The 21,507-nt window shown below is 35.5% G+C and overlaps 1 protein-coding gene across 6 annotated transcripts in view; it reads left to right on the top strand.

The window, feature by feature from the left end:
• The window catches only part of Smyd3 (SET and MYND domain containing, class 3), a 378,835-nt gene that overhangs the window by 268,047 nt on the left and 89,281 nt on the right, over positions 1 to 21,507 (top strand). For 4 of the 6 annotated variants that reach the window (XR_011950715.1, XM_072529872.1, XM_072529871.1 and 1 more), the window contains one exon: positions 2,567 to 2,729. Coding sequence is in view for 4 of the 6 variants with exons in the window: in XM_072529872.1 (XP_072385973.1) it covers positions 2,567 to 2,729 (163 nt within the window). In the remaining 2 variants the exon portion in view is untranslated. Of the gene's footprint in view, positions 1 to 2,566; positions 2,730 to 3,331; positions 3,348 to 8,394; positions 8,526 to 21,507 lie in introns of those variants that run through there. The other 2 variants (XR_011950716.1, XM_072529873.1) reach the window with 2 other exon arrangements.

The raw sequence follows: 21,507 nt of genomic DNA, 5'->3' as shown, positions 1-21,507 counted from the left end.
AACGACTTACAACAGCACCAATTCTAGCATATCCACGAGAAGATGGTAAATTTCTGTTGGATTGTGACGCATCTCAGCATGGTATTGGCGCAGTATTATCACAAGAACAGGAAGGCGAAGAAAAAGTTATTGCATATTTTAGTAAAACAATGGGAAAGGCTGAAAATAATTTTATAGTTAGAACTGACCATAGCGCTTTACAGTGGCTAATGAATTTCAAGAAGCCAGAGGGATAAGTGGCTCGGTGGTTAGAGAGACTCCAACAGTATAACTTCGACGTAGTACATAGAAAAGGGCGTCTCCATAACAATGCCGATATTCTTTCTAGGCGACCCTGTTTGGAACGACAATGCCAGTACTGTAAAAGACTTGAAGATAAAGAGAACATAACCGAAGAAGTAAGTCTCCAGGTAACCACAGTTATACAAGAAGAAGATAATGATCAGACTTCCCTGGAAAACTTTAAAAAGAGTCAAAAGAAAGATAATGACTTAAAAGCCATACGAGAATGGCTTAAAAATGGAGTAAGACCTATTTGGCAGGAAATAACCAAATACAGTGGAACTATAAAAGCGTACTGGGCTCAATGGGAATCTCTGTATCTTTCCAATGGTCTATTATATCGGAAGTGGGAAAGTCCCGATGGAGTACGTATAGTTCAACAAGTGGTACTGCCGAAATCACACATTAAAAGTGTGTTGCAAGAACTTCATAGCAGCCTTTCTGGAGGACATTTTGGAGTCAAAAGAACACTGGCCAGAGTTCGAAACAGATTTTACTGGATCAATTGTCGCCAAAATGTAGAAGATTGGTGTAGGAAATGCGATTTATGTAATGGTAAAAAAGGTCCTAGAACAAGAAGTCGTGGTAAAATGGCACAATATCTTTCCGGAAAGCCTTTTGAACGACTTGCAGTGGATATTCTTGGTCCACTTCCGATGACAGAGAGAGGGGACAAGTACTTAATGGTAGCAATGGATTATTTTTCAAAATGGCCTGAAATTGTACCCCTTCCTAATCAAGAAGCGACTACAGTAGCAGAAGCATTTATAACACACGTCGTATCAAGACATGGAGTTCCTTTAGAGTTACATTCTGATCAAGGACGAAATTTTGAATCAGAATTATGGCAAGAATTAATGAAAATCTTGGATATTAAGAAAACTCGCACTACGCCACTCCATCCTCAATCAGACGGAATGGTCGAAAGACATAATAGAACTGTTTGTCAATACCTTTCAATGTTTGTCTCTGATAATCAAAAAGATTGGGATAGTTTAATTCCTCTATTCCTGTTAGCCTATAGAAGTTCCGAACATGAAGCAACTGGTTATTCCCCATCAATGATGATCACCGGAAGAGAAATGAAGCTTCCTCAAGATCTTATTTTCGGAAGATTGCCCCCCTGCGAAGAAGAACGTTCATTCCCGACCTACATTGAAAATTTGAAAGAAAAATTAGAAAAAGTCTACGAATTTGCTCGTAAAAGTTTGAAGCTTCAAAGTGATAAAGCCAAGGCCAGGCTCGACATACATGCTACTGGTACAACTTTTGCAAGAGGTGACCCAGTATGGTTATACAATGCCACACGTAAGAAAGGACTTTGTCCGAAACTTCAACGAAACTAGGAAGGCCCATACACCGTCCTGCAGAAAATAAATGATCTAATCTATCGCATCCAGTTTTCAGGTAGAAGTAAACCCAAGGTAGTTCATATCGAGAGACTAGCTCCATACCATGGAACTGATCCACCTCGTTGGCTTCAATCGATTCCCGATAGTCCAGTTATTCGAGGCGAATAACTATGAAAGAGGAAGCAGTGTTACGAAAGATTTATCCCACATAGGAAAAGTCCATTGACGAAAAAGATAGTGAAGTTTGAAACGTCAAAAAAAAATTATATTATATAGTTGTCAGTTAGTTATATGGTATTGTCATATTGTTGGTGTTGAATAAAGTTAATTTTCAAGAAGTGTAACAATATCATCTCTTACCCAAAGTGCAACGCCATCAATTTATATTGAGATCTACTAAAATAATTTAAAATTTGCAAAATTATAATTAATAACCTCGTCATCCACTAACCACCAGTATTGCAAAGAAATTTCAAATTTTGAACTCTTGAATCCTTATAATCAGCATATTATAAACAATCCATTTTAAATTGATTTAGTTCCTGTATATTTGACAGAAGGGGATCGTACCATCCCTTCCTTTTTCCTATTTAAAAGTCATTTCTTTATCCTTCACTTAGTCTTTCAAGTAGTCTTTAGTGCAGCTTGACGTTGAGAGGCAATTAATGTATTGGCCGAATTGAGGCATTTTTCAGGTTCTATGAACACAAAAATGCGGCCTGAAATGTTGCAGTAGTTATGATGGTTATGTAAGAGAGTATTTTGTACCTTTTGAAACTTCATTGTCTTTTGCTGCGTGGCTTTGTGCCACTAAACCAGCGCATATATTATGAGTTGTCAGAAAAAGTATTCTTATACTATTATTTTTTAGGTTGCGATTAAAAATATACTTTTATATTCAAGAAAATTATATTTCCTTAATGGCTATTCAGTTCTAGATGTTTGCAAAGTGTGTTTAAAGAAACAAAAAGGCGTTTTATATAAATATAATGTAAAACACATTAAAACTTTAGATTTAGCATTTGACAGCAGCATTGAATTCGGTAAATTCGAAGAAGCCACCGAGTATGGACTGCAGTTAATTAAAAGCTTTTAGTAAGTATACTTAATGCAATTATGTTTTTATCTTCCATGCATCATTGCAAATATGTAGCAGTTATGAATGTTGACCTTCTTTCTTATTGCTTTTTTTTAGTTGTCCGTACTATACTCGCGAAGTTGGTTTTTAGTAGTTTTTCTCTACTATGCTCGTTCATCTGGTTTATGATTGCCTTCTACTTAGCTTTTCTTCGGTTTTCACTGGACCCGTATATAGTTTCTCTATATTGTCGGCATGAGTGATATAATGATATGGTTAATATCCTTGTAAATATTTATCCTTAAAGTTAGAGAACCGCCTCAAGAATTTTGGAAAAGGTATTCGAATCATTCTCCTTCAATAACATTACAAATGTCTCAATTCTCGTATCTGGTATTCTTATTGTTTAAGAAAACAAGGACTGGTACGAGATTAATATTATTCTTTTATATTTTCTGTTCACATTCCCTTTCGTTAATGACTACTACATAATATTATCGACTACGTCGTATGCGAATACATTTCTTTGTTCTTATTTTGTTTAATATTTTTATAATGCTTTGTATTTTCGTCAACGTGTTGCAAATTCTGATCATACGCTGTTAAAAATGAATTGCAGGCTCAAACTACATACAACTAGAAAAATACATCAGACAAAGGAACTAAGGTTAAATAATGCGGAAGAATTCCATATAAAACTGATTAAAAGGAAAAACAGATGTGAATACGGCTTATCACTAATTACCGGAGAATATTGGTTAGGCGGCAACTATGCCATTAGCTATAGATTTATTGATTGAGACTACTTTAAGTAGAAGCAAATGTGTACCCTAAGCGATGCCCCAGATAACTGGCGAAACCTGACGGATAATAGCCTTAGTCTTGGACACCAACGAAATCAATGTCAACGGCGAAATGCTCTCCAACCTACGATTTGCAGACGACATAATTCTGAAAACAGATAACTTAAAATAAATTAGAATTATGCCACCTGTTAGGAAGTTGGTTTGAACATAAATTTTGGAAAGACATAAAATATGACAAATCTGGTACCGAGCGAAAATCCAATAGTCAACTGTAACGAAATGGCCTTAGTTCATAAATGTCAGGGACAACCAAACCGCTGAACTGCAAAGAAGAATCACTATGTATGGAATTATTTAAAAAAGAAGACGTTCGACCTATGTGTACTACCAATCATGAAACATTGTCCTTAACCCAGGCCAGAGCAACCAAGCGCAAAATAGCCCAAAGAAGAATGTAACGGCCGTTAGGACCCTTAAGCTAGCAGGGATACATAAGCGGAATCCAATTTAACCTACGCCATATTTTTTCACTAATTTATTACCACCCTAATAATGTTTCACCACCAAACCACCCTTAAAGGGAGCGATTTTGCTGGCTTAAGGTCCAAGCTAGCAGAATTCAAAAAAAAATTATTTATGATATATCACAGTGTTCTGCTAGGTTTTTACAAATTGATTACCACTCTAGTAATTATTCACCCTCAACTACCCCTTATGAGAAGTCAATAATTCTGTTAGTTTAAACTTTAAAGTGAAAAAATATTCTTTTACAATTTCACTGTAATCTACTTTATAACTAAAATAAAAAAGTGTTCTGTTAAATTTTTACTAAACTTTGACCACTCTGATAATTTTCCACCCCTAACCGATCTTATTTGAAAACGTTCCCGCTTGCTTAATATTCGAGTCAGCGAAATGGAAAACAATATTTTCAAAATACCACAGTGTTCTACTAGGTTGTTACGAAGTTATTACCATCCTAGAATTTTTTACCCTCAATTTCCCCTTGTGGGAAGTCAATAATTCTGTTAGGTTAAAATGAAACGTGAAAGAAATCTTTTTTTACAATTCCACTGTCTACTTATAACTGAAATAAAAAAGTGTTCTGTCAAATTTTTACTAAACTTTGACAACCTTGATAATTTTCCACCTCTAAACCAATCTTATTTGGAAACGTTACCGCTAGCTTAATATTCGGGCCAGCGGAATTAAAAAAAGTTTTTTAAAATACCACAGTATTCTGCTAGGTTTTTACGAATTTATTACCACCCTCAGTAATGATTCACCCCTCAACGGCCCCTTATGGGAAGTCAATAATTCTGTTAAGTTAAAATTTAAGGTGAAAAAATATTTTACAATTTCACCATTCTCCACTTATAACTGAAATAAAAAAGTATTCTGTTAACTTTCTCCTTCACTTTGACCACCCTGATAATTTTCCACCCCTAAACCAATGTTATTTGGAAACGTTCCCGCTAGCTTTGAGCCAGTGGATTTAAAAATAAAATTTTGAAATACCACAGTGTTGTGCTAGGTTTTTACGAATTTATTACTACCCTAGCAATTTTTTACAACCCGACCTTTGTGAGAAGTCTATAATTCTGCTAGGTTAAAATTTAAGATATAATTTAACTGTACTCTATTTAAAATAAGAAACTGCTCTGGTAAGTTTTTACTAAATGTTAACCAACTACACCAATTCTGCCAGTCACACATTTACGCTAGCTGAATACAAAAGAAATCTTTTCGGAAATACGAAATACTACTTAGTGTTGTGTAAGATTTTTACTTTTTTATTACCACCCAAGTAATTTTTCATCCTTCAACTATCCTCTATGAGAATAATTCTGCTAGATTAAAATTTAAGGTGATAAAAAAATCTATTTTTAGTTTTTACTGTATTGTACGTGTAACTGAAAGTATAAATAACTTGCCAGGTTTGTACTGAATTTGATTTACCCTGATAATTTTTGACACCCTAAGCAACATTTAATGGAAAACATTCCACAAGCTACACATTTACGATGGCTGAATACATAAATCTTTTTGGAAATACAAAAGTGCTCTGCTAGATTTTTACCAGATTAGTCATTTTTTTCTCGACTACCCTAATTGAAAAGCATTCTGAAATGTCATTATGTGCTAAATAATATATATTTTTTAAATGTTTAAATATGAAAATACGTTATTACAAAAACTATAAATTTTAACTGTTTTAAAAAATTGACTCGGATTCGAGTCGTGAGTACCGTTTTATGAATATAAAATAACTGAAATCAAGTTGAGTTTTAGTAAATACAATGGAATTGTTATATGTCACAGAACAAATACCATGTAAGAAATATTCAAATTGCAATAATTTTTTATGTCTACTACATTAATTAGCTAATTGTAAAAGCGGATCGAGAGACCTTGCGCAAATTATGAATGTTCTTTTGAAAAACACTTTTTTAAATACGAGTAGCACAAACACTTAAAATAAACTTTTATTTACACTAGCAAAGATTTTAGTTACAATTCAAAATATATTATTCAGACTTGAAATACAAATATAACATATTATTATCACATTAATGTCAGACTAAAAAAGGTTGTTGTACAATGCTTTATTTATAATCATTACACTTGCTGAATTTGCTGTTTTAGTAAGTCGACTTATCAGAAATCGATTACTTATCGATTGCAATTACATTCAATGTCTTTTCCACAACATCCCTTTTACTATGATCTTGTCGTCGATAATCATAAATACACGGATACTTTTCTATAAGTTCCACAAATTTAATATTAAACACTGGATCATCTAACATGTTTAAACACTTTATTTTGTATACAGACAAATATACGAAACATCTTTGTTGCTCAACCACAGGTCAATATTATCGCTTTTCAACACGCACGTCGTGTCGCTAGAAACACAGATTGCTCCTCACAGGCACAGGCAATAACGATGTCACGTTGCGTTGGTGTGCGATATGAGATTGAATGAATAGATTAAATAGATGTCAATAAATATTGCGCGTTGCCAGTTGCTAGTTGCGTATTGCTCTGGTGTACGAGCCGCCTTCAATTAGTGTAGAATGTGTTTAACTATGTATTACTAAACCGAACATAGCCGTTAGACGTGTGGTGTCAACTGTCAAGGTTAATGTCAACTATCAAAATATCATCTGTTAAAAGGTAAGTTTCTATTTAGGTTCCGATAAACGATTATAAAGCTTATCCAATTATTAAAATATCCTAATATATGTGGATACATTAATTTTAAACATGGCACAGTCACACATGCATGGACCTGTAAAATTGCTTCCAGATTTCGACTTACAGGGGCAGAATGCCGCTACCACATGGAAGTTTTGGAAAATCTCATTTGAAGATTATCTAGTAGCCACAGGGAAAGATCAGTCTGCCGATAATATAAAGCTGGCAATCCTCAGAAAAATAATAGGAGCCGAGTCCGCTAGAATAATGTGCACAATTGCAATCCCTGATGGAACCGCTGAACCCTACAAATACATGATGGAACAGCTAGAGGTATATGTTAATCCAAGAGCCAATGAAGTGTTTGAAAGGTACAAGTTTTTAAGCAGAAACCAAAAAGAGGGCGAATATTTTGAGCATTACCTCACTGAAGTAAAGCACCTGGTGAAATCTTGTAATTTAAATGTAACTGACCCAGATGAAACAACTGAGGAGAAAGCTCTAAGAGACAGAATTGTCATGGGCATTCGTGATACAGTCACAAGAGAAGCTCTACTAAAAATAGACAAGCTAAAGTTAAATAAAGCCACAGAAATTTGCTGTGCAAGTAAAATCAGTAAGAACTAGAACAAAATGTTTGCAGAAGAGAGCATCGCAGAAATTCATGCATCAAGAGATTTCCCAAGGATAAACATACATCGCATAAACTCGGTTCGCTAATCCCAGTCCGAACTGTCTAGTGAATTTAGTAATTATTTTTTTGCGAAGTTAGTTACTTTTTGACAGACTAAAAGTGGCTGGAAATTACTAACAACCAAGCACCCGTACTCATAGCCAATATTAATAGTAAACAAACTAAATAGTAAATAAAATAGAACTTTGCGAATTACCGACAATCAATATTTATTTATCTGCACCATATAATAAATAGTTATGTTAAATTATAACAACTAAATATATATTTTTTAAATATATACTACCCAAAATTTGATGGGTTTAGTATACACTTCGACTATTTAGAATAATTCTTCTTTTTTTAAAGAAAGAAGTCTGTAATAGCAGGATACTTGAGCTATTAATACTGAGAAGTAGGAATTGTTGTGTTGTAGGTTTCCGACAATGAATCTGTCAAAATTTGTCCGAACTAAGCGAATGGAGTTTACAAGCAGAAAACAGCAAGACAAATTTAAATGTAGGCGCTGTCAAACAATGCACGGGCCAAGGAAGTGTCCAGCATTTGGAAAATCATGCTCACGGTGTGGAATCTTGAACCACTTTGCAGTTGCTTGTAGAGTAAAAAAGTTAGAGAATGTCGACAACCAAGAGAAATCTGACAGTGATAGTGATAGTAGTTCTAGTTTAGTGATAAATAATGTTGATATAAGGTTGAATGCTAGAATAAATGAACTTTGAAAAATTAAAGGCAAATATCGAGCACAATTTTAATAATTAAATCTTGCCCAAGTACTTTCGCTTTCTACAGCATCTTCAGGGACATTTCGTCAAATTTGGGCTATCCAGCAAGCGCAGAATGTAATAAACATAAATTGTACATAACACTACACTAGAACAAGGACAAACAGTTTAAAATTATTTAAAATATTCTACGCTACATGATTGTCGGCAACAGGAGAGAGAATCTAATATATAATAATAAATAATGTTAATGTTTCAGATCAGCTACGGGACCTTTGGGATGATATTTTTGAAGTAGAGAATTCCAAATTTAAAGTAAATCTAGACACAGGGGCTGACATTTCAGTAATACCAAACAAAATTTTTAAAAGGATTGACAAGCAGTTTAAGGTATGTAATAATAAATTTATTGTAAAGGGTTTTGAATGCACTCAGGCAAAAACTGTTGGTACTGTAAGCCTTCATTGTAAGTATAAGAACAGAAATATATATGAAAACTTTGTAATTGTTGAAGGAGCTAACAAAATGTTGCTGGGTGGGCAGGCTTGTGTTGATCTTGGTCTTTTAAAACGAATAAACAGGGTAAATATTAAAAAATGTAACAACAATGTTGAGAAACATCAATTCATAGCAGAGCATCATGAAATATTTTCTGGCTATGGAAGATTTGAAGGGAAATTTTAGATAAGCAGTCAGTTATCCACCTACAAAGGTTCCATTCGCCATAAAAGATGCTCTAAAAAACGAGCTTGACAGGCTAGTGCAGAGGAAAGCCATAGTAAAAGTGGATGAAATAGACCCTCGTGCCAGCATAAACCGTATAGTAATTGTTGAAAAAAGTAATGGTACATTGAGATTATGTCTAGTTCCACAAAACCTTAATGGTCAAATTGTACGAAAACCACAACCAGTCAAGACCATTGAAGAAGTGTGCTCCAATATGATCGGAAAAAAAATATTCACTGTATTTGATTTGGCTGAAGGGTACCACCACTTAGAATTAGATGAGAACTCATCTTGGAGTTTTGCTACACCTTTTGGTATCTACAGATATGTGGTTCTACCTTATGGACTTTCAAACTCCCAAGACTTATTCCAGGAACAAGTTGAAAGACATTTTGGAGACTTAGAAAATGTCCAGATCTTACATGACGACATGATAGTAGTGGGCCGAGATAAAGAGGAACATGATAAAGCAGTTGCACAAGTTATAAAAAGAGCTAAAGAAACCGGCGCCAAATTCAATAAAGTAGAGAAAGTATTCTCAGAGAAAGGTATGGAAATAGATCCAGATAGAGGTAAATCTCTTTGTAAATTGGAAAGACCAAAAGACAAAACTGAACTTCAAAGAATAATTGGAAGCTTTAATTATGTTAGAAAATATATCCCGAACATGGCAGAGATATATTAAACCTTTATGTGAACTTTTAAAATCTGAAGTAGAATTTAAATGGCTGCCATTACAACAAAGGTGTTTTGAAAACTTAAAAGAAATAATTACTAAATCTCCTGCATTAACGCCATTTGACCCAAAGAGGAAGATTACACTACAATGTGATGCCTCCAAGAATGGATAAGTTTGCTGTATGTTCCAAGAACATGAGAATAAAATTTTAAAACTGGTAGCTTGTGCTTCTCGAAATATGAATGATCACGAAGTGAACTACAGCCAAACAGAGAAAGAACTTTTATCAATTCATTATGGCACCCAAAAGTTCCATGATTTCATTTATAAATCTATTGTTGATGTACAGACAGACCATAAACCAATTATATCTATTATGGCAAAACCTATATGTAAAATTGGATCTGTGAGATTACAACGATTAAGGTTGAAACTTCTGAAGTATTCCTTGAATACATTATATGTTTCAGGTAAAAATATTCATTTCGCAGACATGTTGTCACGTGATAGTTTAAAAGTACCTGAAATGATTGAAATGGTACATTCTGTGAGCAAACATCTACCAATGAGTATTGAGAAACGATCTTAATTAAGAGAATTCACGAGTAAGGATGAAACACTTTCAAAAGTTTTTGACTACTACTTCAATGGATGGCCAAAAGAGAATATGCTACCAGCAAATTGCAAACCATACTATAAGCTAAAAGATAGCATCTTTGTTGAAGCTGGTATAGTCTTCCTTGAGGACAAAATTATAGTTCCTACAGCTCTGAGAAAGAATTACATGACAATAATGCATAAGGGACACCTAGGTATAAGCAAAACCATAAATAAGGTAAGAAAAATATTTTATTGGCCCCACCTTAATGACAACATCACAACATTCATAAAAGAATGTAGGACATGTGAAAAGTACTTACCCAAAAATTTCAAGGAACCCATGTTACCTCATTCTGTACCTAAGTTACGATTTAATAAAGTTGCCTCTGATATAGTGGAGTTCGGCGCTAAATATTATCTTGTAATCATAGACTATCTTTCCCATTGGATAGATCTTGATATTTTAAAAGATAAGACTTCAAATTCTGTAATCAGTGCTTTCCAAGATCTGTTCAGTAAATTTGGATACCCACAGTTTTTAATTGCTGACAACTTACCCTTTGTGTCACAGAAATGTTTGAATTATTACCGTGAAAAAGATATAACTATTGCAACATGTACTCCAGAGAGAGAGTGGCACCAAAATAATGGTCTTGCAGAAAAGGCTGTCAGTATCTCAAAACAACTATTAATGAAAAGTGTAGAAACAAACACTGATTTTCGTGAATCTGTAATGGAATATAACAATACAGGAATTATTGCACTGCATGCCTCTCCAGCCCAGATTCTTCAAAGCAGGACTTTACGGACTCAACTACTCATAACTAGTAAACAATTAGAATCTCAGATACAGAAAACAACATATGGATTGCTGTGCAAACAAGGGAAGGTGAAAATACATTATGATAAAACAGCACGTAAAGCAGTAACTGAGTTTAAAAAAGGTGATAAGGTAGTAGTGAAAAGTAGAAGGGATGAAATATGGCACAAAGCAGTGGTTATTGAAAAAGCTAAGGAACCAAGATCATACTGGGTCAGAAAAGAGTATAACAATAGAATAGTTAGGCGCAATACAAACCAAATGAAACACTCTATAACAAAATCCCAAGCTAGTGAGCTGCTACTAGAACCTGAGTTTTACCCTGACTTAGCTCAAGCCAATAATCTATATGCCCAAAAGCAAAACATTGTAGTAAGACAAACAAAATAATGTACATAAACAGAACAATGTAAACACACACCCAAATGGTAGTGATATAACAAAAAATAGACAGAATCATGACCACCATCACGAACCTCACAGTACTGCCAACTTAGGAATTGTTAAGCCCCCAAAAACATCTATAAATACTTCAAACAATCTTAGCCCCAAAAGGACCAACAGCTCAAAATCAGGTCGTCTAATCAAACCCCCATAGAATGGACCTTTTGAGGGGAAGGTGTTTAACTATGTATTACTAAACCGAACATAGCCGTTAGATGTGTGGTGTCAACTGTCAAGGTTAATGTCAACCATGGTACAATGAATACACAAGGTATGATACATAATGTTCCAAAATCGGTTCGCTTTCGCGCATGACGTAGTCAAGAACGCTTATTCCCGCAACATTTGAATGTAGTTGTATAGGAAAGACTTAATTTTAAGTTTTTTTTTTATATAATTTGGCTAATTTAATTATAGTAATTATAAAGAGATGATAAAATTATGTTATTATAATATTTATCCTTTATAAAACATAGATATCCTTTATAAAACAAGTTTTAATTATCTTTTATTACACGTAGGTACAGGTTAATTAACTTATACTCCAGAGTTCGATATTTCAGATGTTTAAAAAGATACAGAAAAGTGGTAAACGTATGTATACCTACTGAACTAAACACAAAATCAAAATAAATAATGACAAAGTCAACTTTATTTATATCGAATGAGCTAGCTGGCCATCGAATATGAGTGTAGTGAGGTCACACAATATTGCACAACATTTAAAATGACATATTTTGTAATATTTACACATAAAATTTTTTGGTATTGTTTATAATAATGATTACATTGTATATTTTAATAATGATAACATGATTTAACAAAGAAAAATATGTTATTTTGGAAGATGCTAAATTGATTTCCTCCGAAACAGTTCTTATTGCAAATTGCATAGCAGGCTGAGGCTAGTTTCTTAATTAACAAATCAATATGAAGAAACCATTTTAAGGTTTCATGACTAATAATTAATAAAAATAAAGATTTAGACTTACGTCGTTGACCTAGAAGTAGTAAGAAGCTGCTCAACATACTTTTTGGACTCTCTGTGTTCGCCTCCTTGTATGCGTTTCTTTTGGTTGGTTAAAAGGGTAGCCGATGTTAATTTAGGCAAATAAAGACTAGGTACTGCCTCAGGTTTGAGTTTTAGACCCTTTTTAGAAACGTAATTTAAAAGTTCCTGTTGTAGATTTCTTTGGTAATCTTCAGTTTTAAAATGTGTAGAACAAATTCTTGCAATATTACAATTCAAATTATCCTATCTACAACAAGATATAATCCACAGTTTTCTGGTCACACTATCTTTAGGAAATGTATGAAACCTAAAGATTTTATCTTCATTGTCACTATTGCAACAAGCAATTGCACAGCGTACTTTGAAAAAGGTACAAAACCAGATATACAATGGCAAATAAAAACTTTCAGTTTTACAAAAAAAAAATAATATACAGTATGAATAAACAGTAACTAAACTCCATTTGTAAAAAGACACATATGTAAGCATATATCTAAATTATTTTTCTATTATAAAATAGATGACTCAGTCAGTATTGAGTTACTTTAAAATATATTTATTATCTCATAACTTGCAATTTGCAATAGTCACTATTGATAACCGATATTATTGTTGAACTTTTGTTTCTATACAAGCTTTCTGTCTTACCGGTGTAAAGTAGTCTGAAGTCGATATTTATTGTGTTTTGCGTTTGAACTAATTTGTGTCTTATTTTCATATTACATATTATATTGTTTGATAAGTAAATTTTGCATATAATAATCGGTAGGTTATAGTAATGTGTATATTTTTTATTTTACTAAATGTCATTAGAACTCATCTAAAATACCATATTGAATTGTAAAACAGATTTTTCTTTATTGTACTCTATTTTGTTTTTATTTCAGTAAAACTGCTTGGAAGTGAGTGACAGTGAATCAGAATAAGCAAATCTACTACTATTTACCTATTCACAGTATTTCATCTGCAGAAAATTTTTAAATTTCAAGGGATTTGCATACAAAAAGAGTACTTAAAATATTAGTATATGTATGAAAACAAAATCAGAGGATGCCCCAGATGCCCAACCTGGGGAAGAAAACAACCACAGAGACAACAAGCCCCGCAAAAAAGGCCGCAACAAACATCAAGCGGACCTTCCTACGCACAGGCAGCAAAAGCGCAAAATACCGAGAACACCATCTTGATCTCGAAACAACAGCAAGACGGCCTAGTGAACTCAGTTAAGGAACTGGTCACTAGAATTGTCCACGAGGCGATTGCAGATATAAAGCTAGCACTGAACTAGTGCACGCAAACAGGGGATACTTGAGGATAGGCTCCTGGAACCCAGGAGGCATAAGGACCAACCAGAATATACTGGACGAACTGGTCAATAGATATGAAATGGACGTCGTGGCAATACAGGAAACAAAGCTCACGAACAACATCAACATCAAGTTTCCAGGCTACGACATATACAGGAACGACAACACAGCAAGATCAGGTGGCACAGCAATATTAGTGAAAAAAGGCATAGGTCACATCAGAATTCTAACACCACAACTAAATACTATGCAAGCAACAACAATAAGAGTACAAATGAGGCAAGGAGAAGTCAGAATTACCTCCGCCTACGTAAGACCACAAGACCTACTGATTGAAGACGACTTAAATATGTTCCTAAACAACGAACCCTCAATCATAATAGGAGACCTAAACGCAAGATCCCCAAACTGGAACGACAGAGCTACGAACAGAAACGGAAGACTACTAAACACATACATAGAAAATAAGGACGATGTTATGGCAATGGGCCCCACAGACCCAACGCATTACCCAGGAAACGGACTTCCTACACACATAGACATTGTAGTAGCAAGAAACCTAGGACTACAAACAGAAATACAAACATTAAACGAAGGCACAACGGACCACAACCCCATCCTATTAGAACTAGGAACGTGGGAAGAAGAAAGTACAATCAAAAGAGTTAAAAAGAAAACAAAGTGGACAAACTTTAAAAGACTCGTGAGCACTGGAATTAACATAGTTCCAGTGATAGACAACCCACGAGAAATAGAAGACAGAGTCCTAGAGTTGGAAAACACCATCCAACAAGCACTCAGAAACAGCACTACAGAAGAGGAAGTAGAAATGCACACGGGAAGATTTAAGGATATACCACAAGAAATAAAAGACTTAATAAGGGAAAAGAACAGAGCAAAGCAGACAGCGGGAAGGACAAGGAACCAGACAGACAAAAATAGAGCAAATAGGCTAAACAGAGAGGTCAAAACAGCACTACAACAACACCGTAGTGAAAGCTGGGAAAACCACATAAGAGACATGGACGAGCAAGGACCAAATATGCAAAATATTTGGAGGCTCCAGAGAATACTGAGAAACGACAGAAAGCAAATCCCTCCATTACATGGAGAAAACGGAATAGTCTACACCACAGAGGAAAAAGCAGAAGTAATGAGGAGCACTCTCGAAAGAGAGTGTACATTAAATTACCACCCAGATGAGGACATCGACTTCATAGAAGAAGTCGAAAGACAAAGAGGAAGACCCGAAAACCCGAACGAAATCATCCCTCCTACATCACCGGAGGAGATAAACGAGCTAATTAAAAATAGCTCGCCGAAAAAAGCACCTGGTCGCGATCAAATAACGAACAGGGCTCTAAAATACTTACCAGTGAGAGCCATAGTATATCTAACAAATATTATCAACGCGATGCTAAGATTCAAGAAATTCCCAAACAGATGGAAAGAGGCTCATGTCATAATGTTACCAAAGCCCGGAAAAAACAGCACATTCCCGCAAAACTACAGGCCAATAAGCTTACTACCTGCAATCAGCAAGATTGTAGAGAGAATAATACTCATCAGACTCCAAGCTGAAACAGACAGATTAGATATAATACCCGAAGCCCAATTCGGTTTTAGATCAGAACACTCCAGTGAGCTACAAGTACTTAGATTAACAGAGTACATAGCAGCTGGATTTAATGACAAACAATTCACAGGAGCTGTCTTCCTAGATGTAAGCAAAGCTTTCGACAGGACAAGTCCTATCCGAACTCGGGAACCCGGAGGCTGGAGTGCCACATGGAGTGGTACTGTCACCTCTACTGTACACGATATACACAGCAGACATACCTAGAACACCAGATACACTACTAAGCCTCTATGCCGACGACACAGCGATAGCGGCCAAACACAGAAATGTAGACATAGCGGTAAACAACTTACAAACAGCGCTAGATGACATAGAAGAATGGAGTTTAAAATGGAAAATCGCTATAAACTCCGAAAAGACACAGGCTGTACTTTTCAAAAAGAGGCACCAACAACCAGAAGAACAGGTAACTGTGCAAGACAATCTCATCGAGTGGAAAAGTGAAGCAAAATACCTCGGAGTAATCATGGACAAAGGCTTAACATTTAGCAAACATGTAGAAGCTACAGTACAAAAAGCCAACATGGCAAGAGCATCAATAAGAGGCCTAGCAGGAAGGAAAAGCAAACTTAGATTGAAAACAAAAATAAGATTAATAAATAGTATAATTCTTCCTATACTAACATGCATCTCTCGCATGGGGACACATATGCAATACATCAAAAAAGAAAATACAAGCGGCACATAACAACAGCCTAAGAGAAGCAGTCAACGTACCGAGATACGTAGCAGAAAGATTCCTCTTTAGAGAACTTCAACAAATCAGAGTGACCGACACAATGAAAGAAAAAGCTAGGACAAAGTTAGAGAGAGAACCACCCCAACCACATATTGCGAGAGATATTGAGGTACGACGCTTTCCACAGATGGAAGCACAAAAGACCCAAACAACAAATAGTAGAATAAAATCATAATACTAGAGAGAAAATCAACAATCACACCAGAGAGAAAACACTTCAAAAAACAACAACAACGCACAATGAAGATAGTTCGTAGCACATAACCCTCGTGGACAATCGCAACGTACAGTGTGGACCCAGTAAATTTTATGTAGATAATTTATTATATAAATATGCACTAATTCTGATTTTATGTTTCAGGCATCCTACAAAAAAAATCCAAAAAACAACAAAAAACGGCTTCAGCCACCAAAAAAATCAAAAAAGTACTAACAAAAACCGGCGCAAGCCACAAAAAAATATTAACAAAAACCACTAAAAACTCGGGCATGTAGGGCCCAACCCCTTGAGCACCAAGTCGCCGAACTGAGCCTAGCTCAGAACGGAGACTTGAGGCCCAAGTAAGCAATTTTAGTTCGCGGATAAGCCACATTAAGATAACAGGAATATAGCGACAATGCGCTGTCCTGAGTTTTGAATTCGGTTAGGAAACCATGTTGGGGTTCTATTACCCAGGATCTCCACATGAAGAGCATTTGGCTGATAGTTGCGCCCCTATCGCGCATCAGAGTGCTATATGGGGGAAAGGGATGGTCTGGAGCATTGGAGCGCGGTGGAGTGACTCCTGTTTTTACTCGAGTTAATACACCTCGCTCCAATGAATTGTTACATCCGAACGTAATTCTTAGGGGTGAACATTTCTCACAGGCTGGGTTTAATTAAATTGCTTGCTTGCTTGAAAACAAAAATAAATATTTCGCCTGAATCTCTAGGAGAAATAAACGCTACTAAAAATATATTTTTTATTCAATTATCACCAAAACAAAACATTTAAAAAAAAATTAGATCATTTTTTAACCATAATTTCAAAATTATTGTGTACGTTAAGCTGTAATAATGGGTTCGAGGTGGTTCAGGATACCGAACAACGGTGGTTCAGGCGATCTTAACTACGTCACACTCCTGGGCCAGCTGTCAAATGTCATGCGCAATATCATACCTTGTGTATTCATTGTACCATGAATGTTAACTATCAAAATATCATCTGTTAAAAGATAAGTTTGTATTTAGGTTCCAATAAACGATTATAAAGCTTATTCAATTATTAAAATATCCTAATATATGTGGATACATTAATTTTAAACAGAATGAAATCTCTCAATCATCCCATTGGATTACGGATTCTCTGGCGTTGTATAGTGGATTGAGATTTTATGTGAGTCGATAAATTCTTGTATTGCCCCGTTTTTAAATTCTGTACTATTATCGGCTACTAATGCTACCATCATTGTTGGGAGTCCATGGTACAAAAATTGGTACTAGTGTAATAAGCCGGAACCATGTCTACGGAGATGAAATTTATATCAATGAATTCTGCTTCACTTACTAATGATTGTGCAATGATTTTTATTCGGTGCAAAACGTTCTTTTTTATGTAATTTCCATTTAAAATATGCCCGATTTTTAAAAGCCACCGCCATTATTCGCCATTATTTACCATGAAACAACAAGAAATGACAGGAATGACAACTGTTTCTTATGGCCAAGTGTTGCCATAGTTATTCAAAATTATGTTTTCTAATGAAAAATAAAAATTTACCTAAAACGTAAAGTTTATAAATTATTACCTACTTTTAACTGAAAATTATAGCTTTTTTACAAGGGTCAGGTTAGATTTGGTTACGTTACTTTACGTTTATTATCACGTTTACTTATGAAAAATAAAAATTTTGATTTTTAATTATACAAAATTTTATTCTTATTACTGCTTTTTTTACCAGCGTTAGGTTAGATTTGGTTACGTTGGTTTAGTTTTAATTTCATGTTTTCTTATGAAATATAAAAATTTTGATTTTTAATTATATTATAACATTTTATTTATTTATATTACTGCTTTTTTTTATCAGTGTTAGGTTAGTTTGGTTACGTTGGTTTAGTTTTAATTTCATGTTTTCTTATGAAATATAAAAATTTTTATTTTTAATTATATTATAACATTTTATTCTTATTACTGCCTTTTTTTACCAGTGTTAGGTTAGATTTGGTTTATTGGTTTACATTTTTAATAATAAAATTAGACGATGGTGATAAAAATTTTTAAGCAATTCGTTGAATTGCTTAAATTTTGTTTTATTTGTTTATCTTAAAAATATATTTTTTGTAATAAGTCAGAAAAAAATGCAGTTCGGACAATTTTTCGGCTATCAAATGAACGACTAAGTCTTCTTCGAAAATAGTAAAACAAATGTAGAAAAAAAAATATTTAGGTATTATTGAAAAACAATTTTACAAAACTATGCAAATTTTTTACGAGTATTTATAAACTAATAAGTTAAAAATATAACTTTTTTCTTATTGTTCGCAAAATAATTATTTTTACATATTCATAAAGTATATTTTTTCTCGAATTTACAAAGAAATAAAAGAAAGGGTTCAGTAGGCGGTACTGTAGACTAGCGCAAAGATTTATATTAATCAACAAAATTGCTGTTTTTACTATTCTCTTTACAATTTCATAATATTCTCAAATAAATGTCTCATCATCCAATGTTCATTCTCGAAGGATAGGGTAGGGATTTTTATTACGAAAGGGGAGAATGTTTGTTGTACCCGTTTAGGGTCGGTTGACCCTCTTCAGGCTTGAGTTTGAATTTGTTTTTAATGGTGTACTCAGCAAACAGACCAAAAAACCACCGGCGATTTACCATTTTTCTTCTTCTTCTGAGGAGTTGTCGTCACTTATGTCAGCCAGTGAGCCAGGGGCGAAAGGATTTGTCTGGATTGATGTTCTTTCCAGATTGAATGTGTTGGTTTTCGAGCTGGGTACGACAAGCCCGGTCTCTAGTGATCATTGGTCCTGTGCAGTCTCGAGCTTAACTCGGCCCCAAAACCAGTTTATTGCACTGTAATTTTGTGGCCAAGTGTGCTCGTGAGTGGAGGCGCCTCGGCTTTCGAGAGTTGACCCGCCGCATTTCGCTCTGTGTGAATGTGTGTGTAAATCAAACAGTGACGGCCGCTGCCATTTCGATGTTACAGAGTCCGTCGAATCACCTAGATTTTCTCCGACCATCCACAGACTCCGTATAAAGTAACGGAGGCTGCAGATGGTCGGAGGTCTCGGTGATGAGGATGATAAGGTAGCAGAAAGAGTGCCCCTTTCACTGTTATATTTGTGTGTATGTGTGTTATGTGAATTTGTGCTTAGTGTGCATGTGTGCGAATCTGAATCGACAGAAACTAAAACCGTGTTCTCTAGTGACCATTGTTCCTGCAGCCGTTTATGCGTTTGCAATCGACTTCAGAACTAGTGTATTGCACTATAATTCTGTTATCGGTTGCTCACGCTAACGGCCAGGCCTCGTCGGAGTTCGATAGACGGTTCCAGCAGCTGTCGATTCAGTTGAGAAAATAGTTGAGGCTATTTTCTCAGGGACGGACAGGTATCATTGAGTAGTGAGATTGGGAAACCGCAAAAAACCAATCTCCCCCTGTCCAGGGTAGGGAAAAGGATTTGACAAGTTATGTTTGGGATCGATAGGCTAGTGGGGTGGCCTCAAGGATGTCAGCGTATTCATCCGGAAGTTCGTCAATGCAAGCCTGCATTAGAATAGACGGTGGATGAAGGTGTTTGCTTTTGGGCTTCCGGGTGGATACGTGACCGCGGAAAGAACAGGAACTTTTTAGGGTGTTTTGAGTGATGGATAAGGGGCCGTTGATTGTTTTAAGAGTAAAGTTCCTGTTGAGAGTTTTTATTCTCTCGATGATGGGGGTGGTGTTCGCTGTTTGGTGGGTTTCACGGGAGGAGAAGTACCAACGTTTTCTGCACGTTCTACGCAAAATTCTGCGCTCCGCAGCAGACAGCCTTCTCTGTTGATAATCCTTAAGAAGGCAATATAAGCTTGACTTATACTCAATAACGGGTCGAATGAATGTGTGAGAGTTTTTTTGTTTGTTTTGCCAAACGTCCCTGATAATGGTACTAGGAGTCGGGCTTGGTTCCTGACCCTATCTAAAGTTGCCTTTAGATCAGGTTCCCAGTTAAGTGTTTTAGTAAATAAAACACCCAAATAGGAAGCTGTCGGGCTAGTAATGAGTCTTTCTCCCATCAAATATAGGGGCGTTTGATCAATGCGATTTTGAACAATGCCAATTGATGTTTTAGGGCTGCGAAATACAATAGTTTTCGTTTTCGCAGCGTTTAGCGTGACTCTCCACTCATTACACCATTCTTCGACACCGTTTAAAAGAGTTTGTGCTCTTCTAAAGGTTCTCTCGGGGAAGTAACCGTCTGGTGTTGTTAGGAGGGCAGTGTCATCTGCGTAGAGGTACATTTGCGTGTGTGGTATGTTTTGAATAGGGATAGAACTGTTGTATGTGATGTACAACAGGGGTGCGAGTACTGAGCCTTTGGGTACTCCCGCTCGGGGAGTGAATGGGGTGGAAACTTGATCGCTTACTCTCGCTCTCACTGTTCTATTCGACAGGTAAGAATGAATGATTTTAATGAATTGTAGAGGTAGCCCGATGTCAATTAGTCTTCGAATTAGTCCGTCATGCCAGACTTGATCGAAGGCCTTTTGTACATCAAGAAACGTGGCTATGGCGATACCGTTACAGTTTATTGTCTGTGTGACTTTAGTAGTGAAGTCTATTAATGCATTTTTTGTGGATCTATTTGGTTGAAATCCGTACTGAAATTTGGGGATGATATTGTGAGTGTCGAGATAGTCACTGAGCTTCTCTTTTAGGATTAGCTCAAGAACTTTACCTAGTGAATTTATTAAGGAGATAGGTCGATATGATTCCACATTACTACGGGGTTTACCCTTTTTGGGTATCATGATTGTGTTTGCTATTTTCCAAGGAGTAGGAAAATAGTAATTTTTGAGACATGCATTAATAGTTTTTGTGAGATGCGGGATTATACTCTCAGGAAGTTGCTTTAGACCCCTTCTACTGATATTGTCAGGTCCGGGAGAATTATTTTTGCCTATTTGGCAATAACTCTCCGTTTCTCTGTCAGTAATAGGGTCCATGATTGGGACGTGTTTTGGAGTTTGATGCATGAGAGTATTTCTTACTGCGAATTCAGTTTCGAGTTTGAATAAGCGATCAAAGTTAGGGTTATCAGGGGTATGAAAATTTTCGATAAGCGACTTTTTAAATGCTTCTGCTTTTAGTTCAGGGGAACTAATAATTTGATTGTCAATCAACAGATAAGATGGTTGTGATAATTTTTGTTTGGT

The sequence above is a fragment of the Diabrotica undecimpunctata genome, chromosome 4 (genome assembly GCF_040954645.1).
Source record: "Diabrotica undecimpunctata isolate CICGRU chromosome 4, icDiaUnde3, whole genome shotgun sequence".
In the NCBI taxonomy this organism is placed as follows: domain Eukaryota; kingdom Metazoa; phylum Arthropoda; class Insecta; order Coleoptera; family Chrysomelidae; genus Diabrotica; species Diabrotica undecimpunctata.
This window is presented reverse-complemented; position numbering and strand designations above follow the sequence as displayed.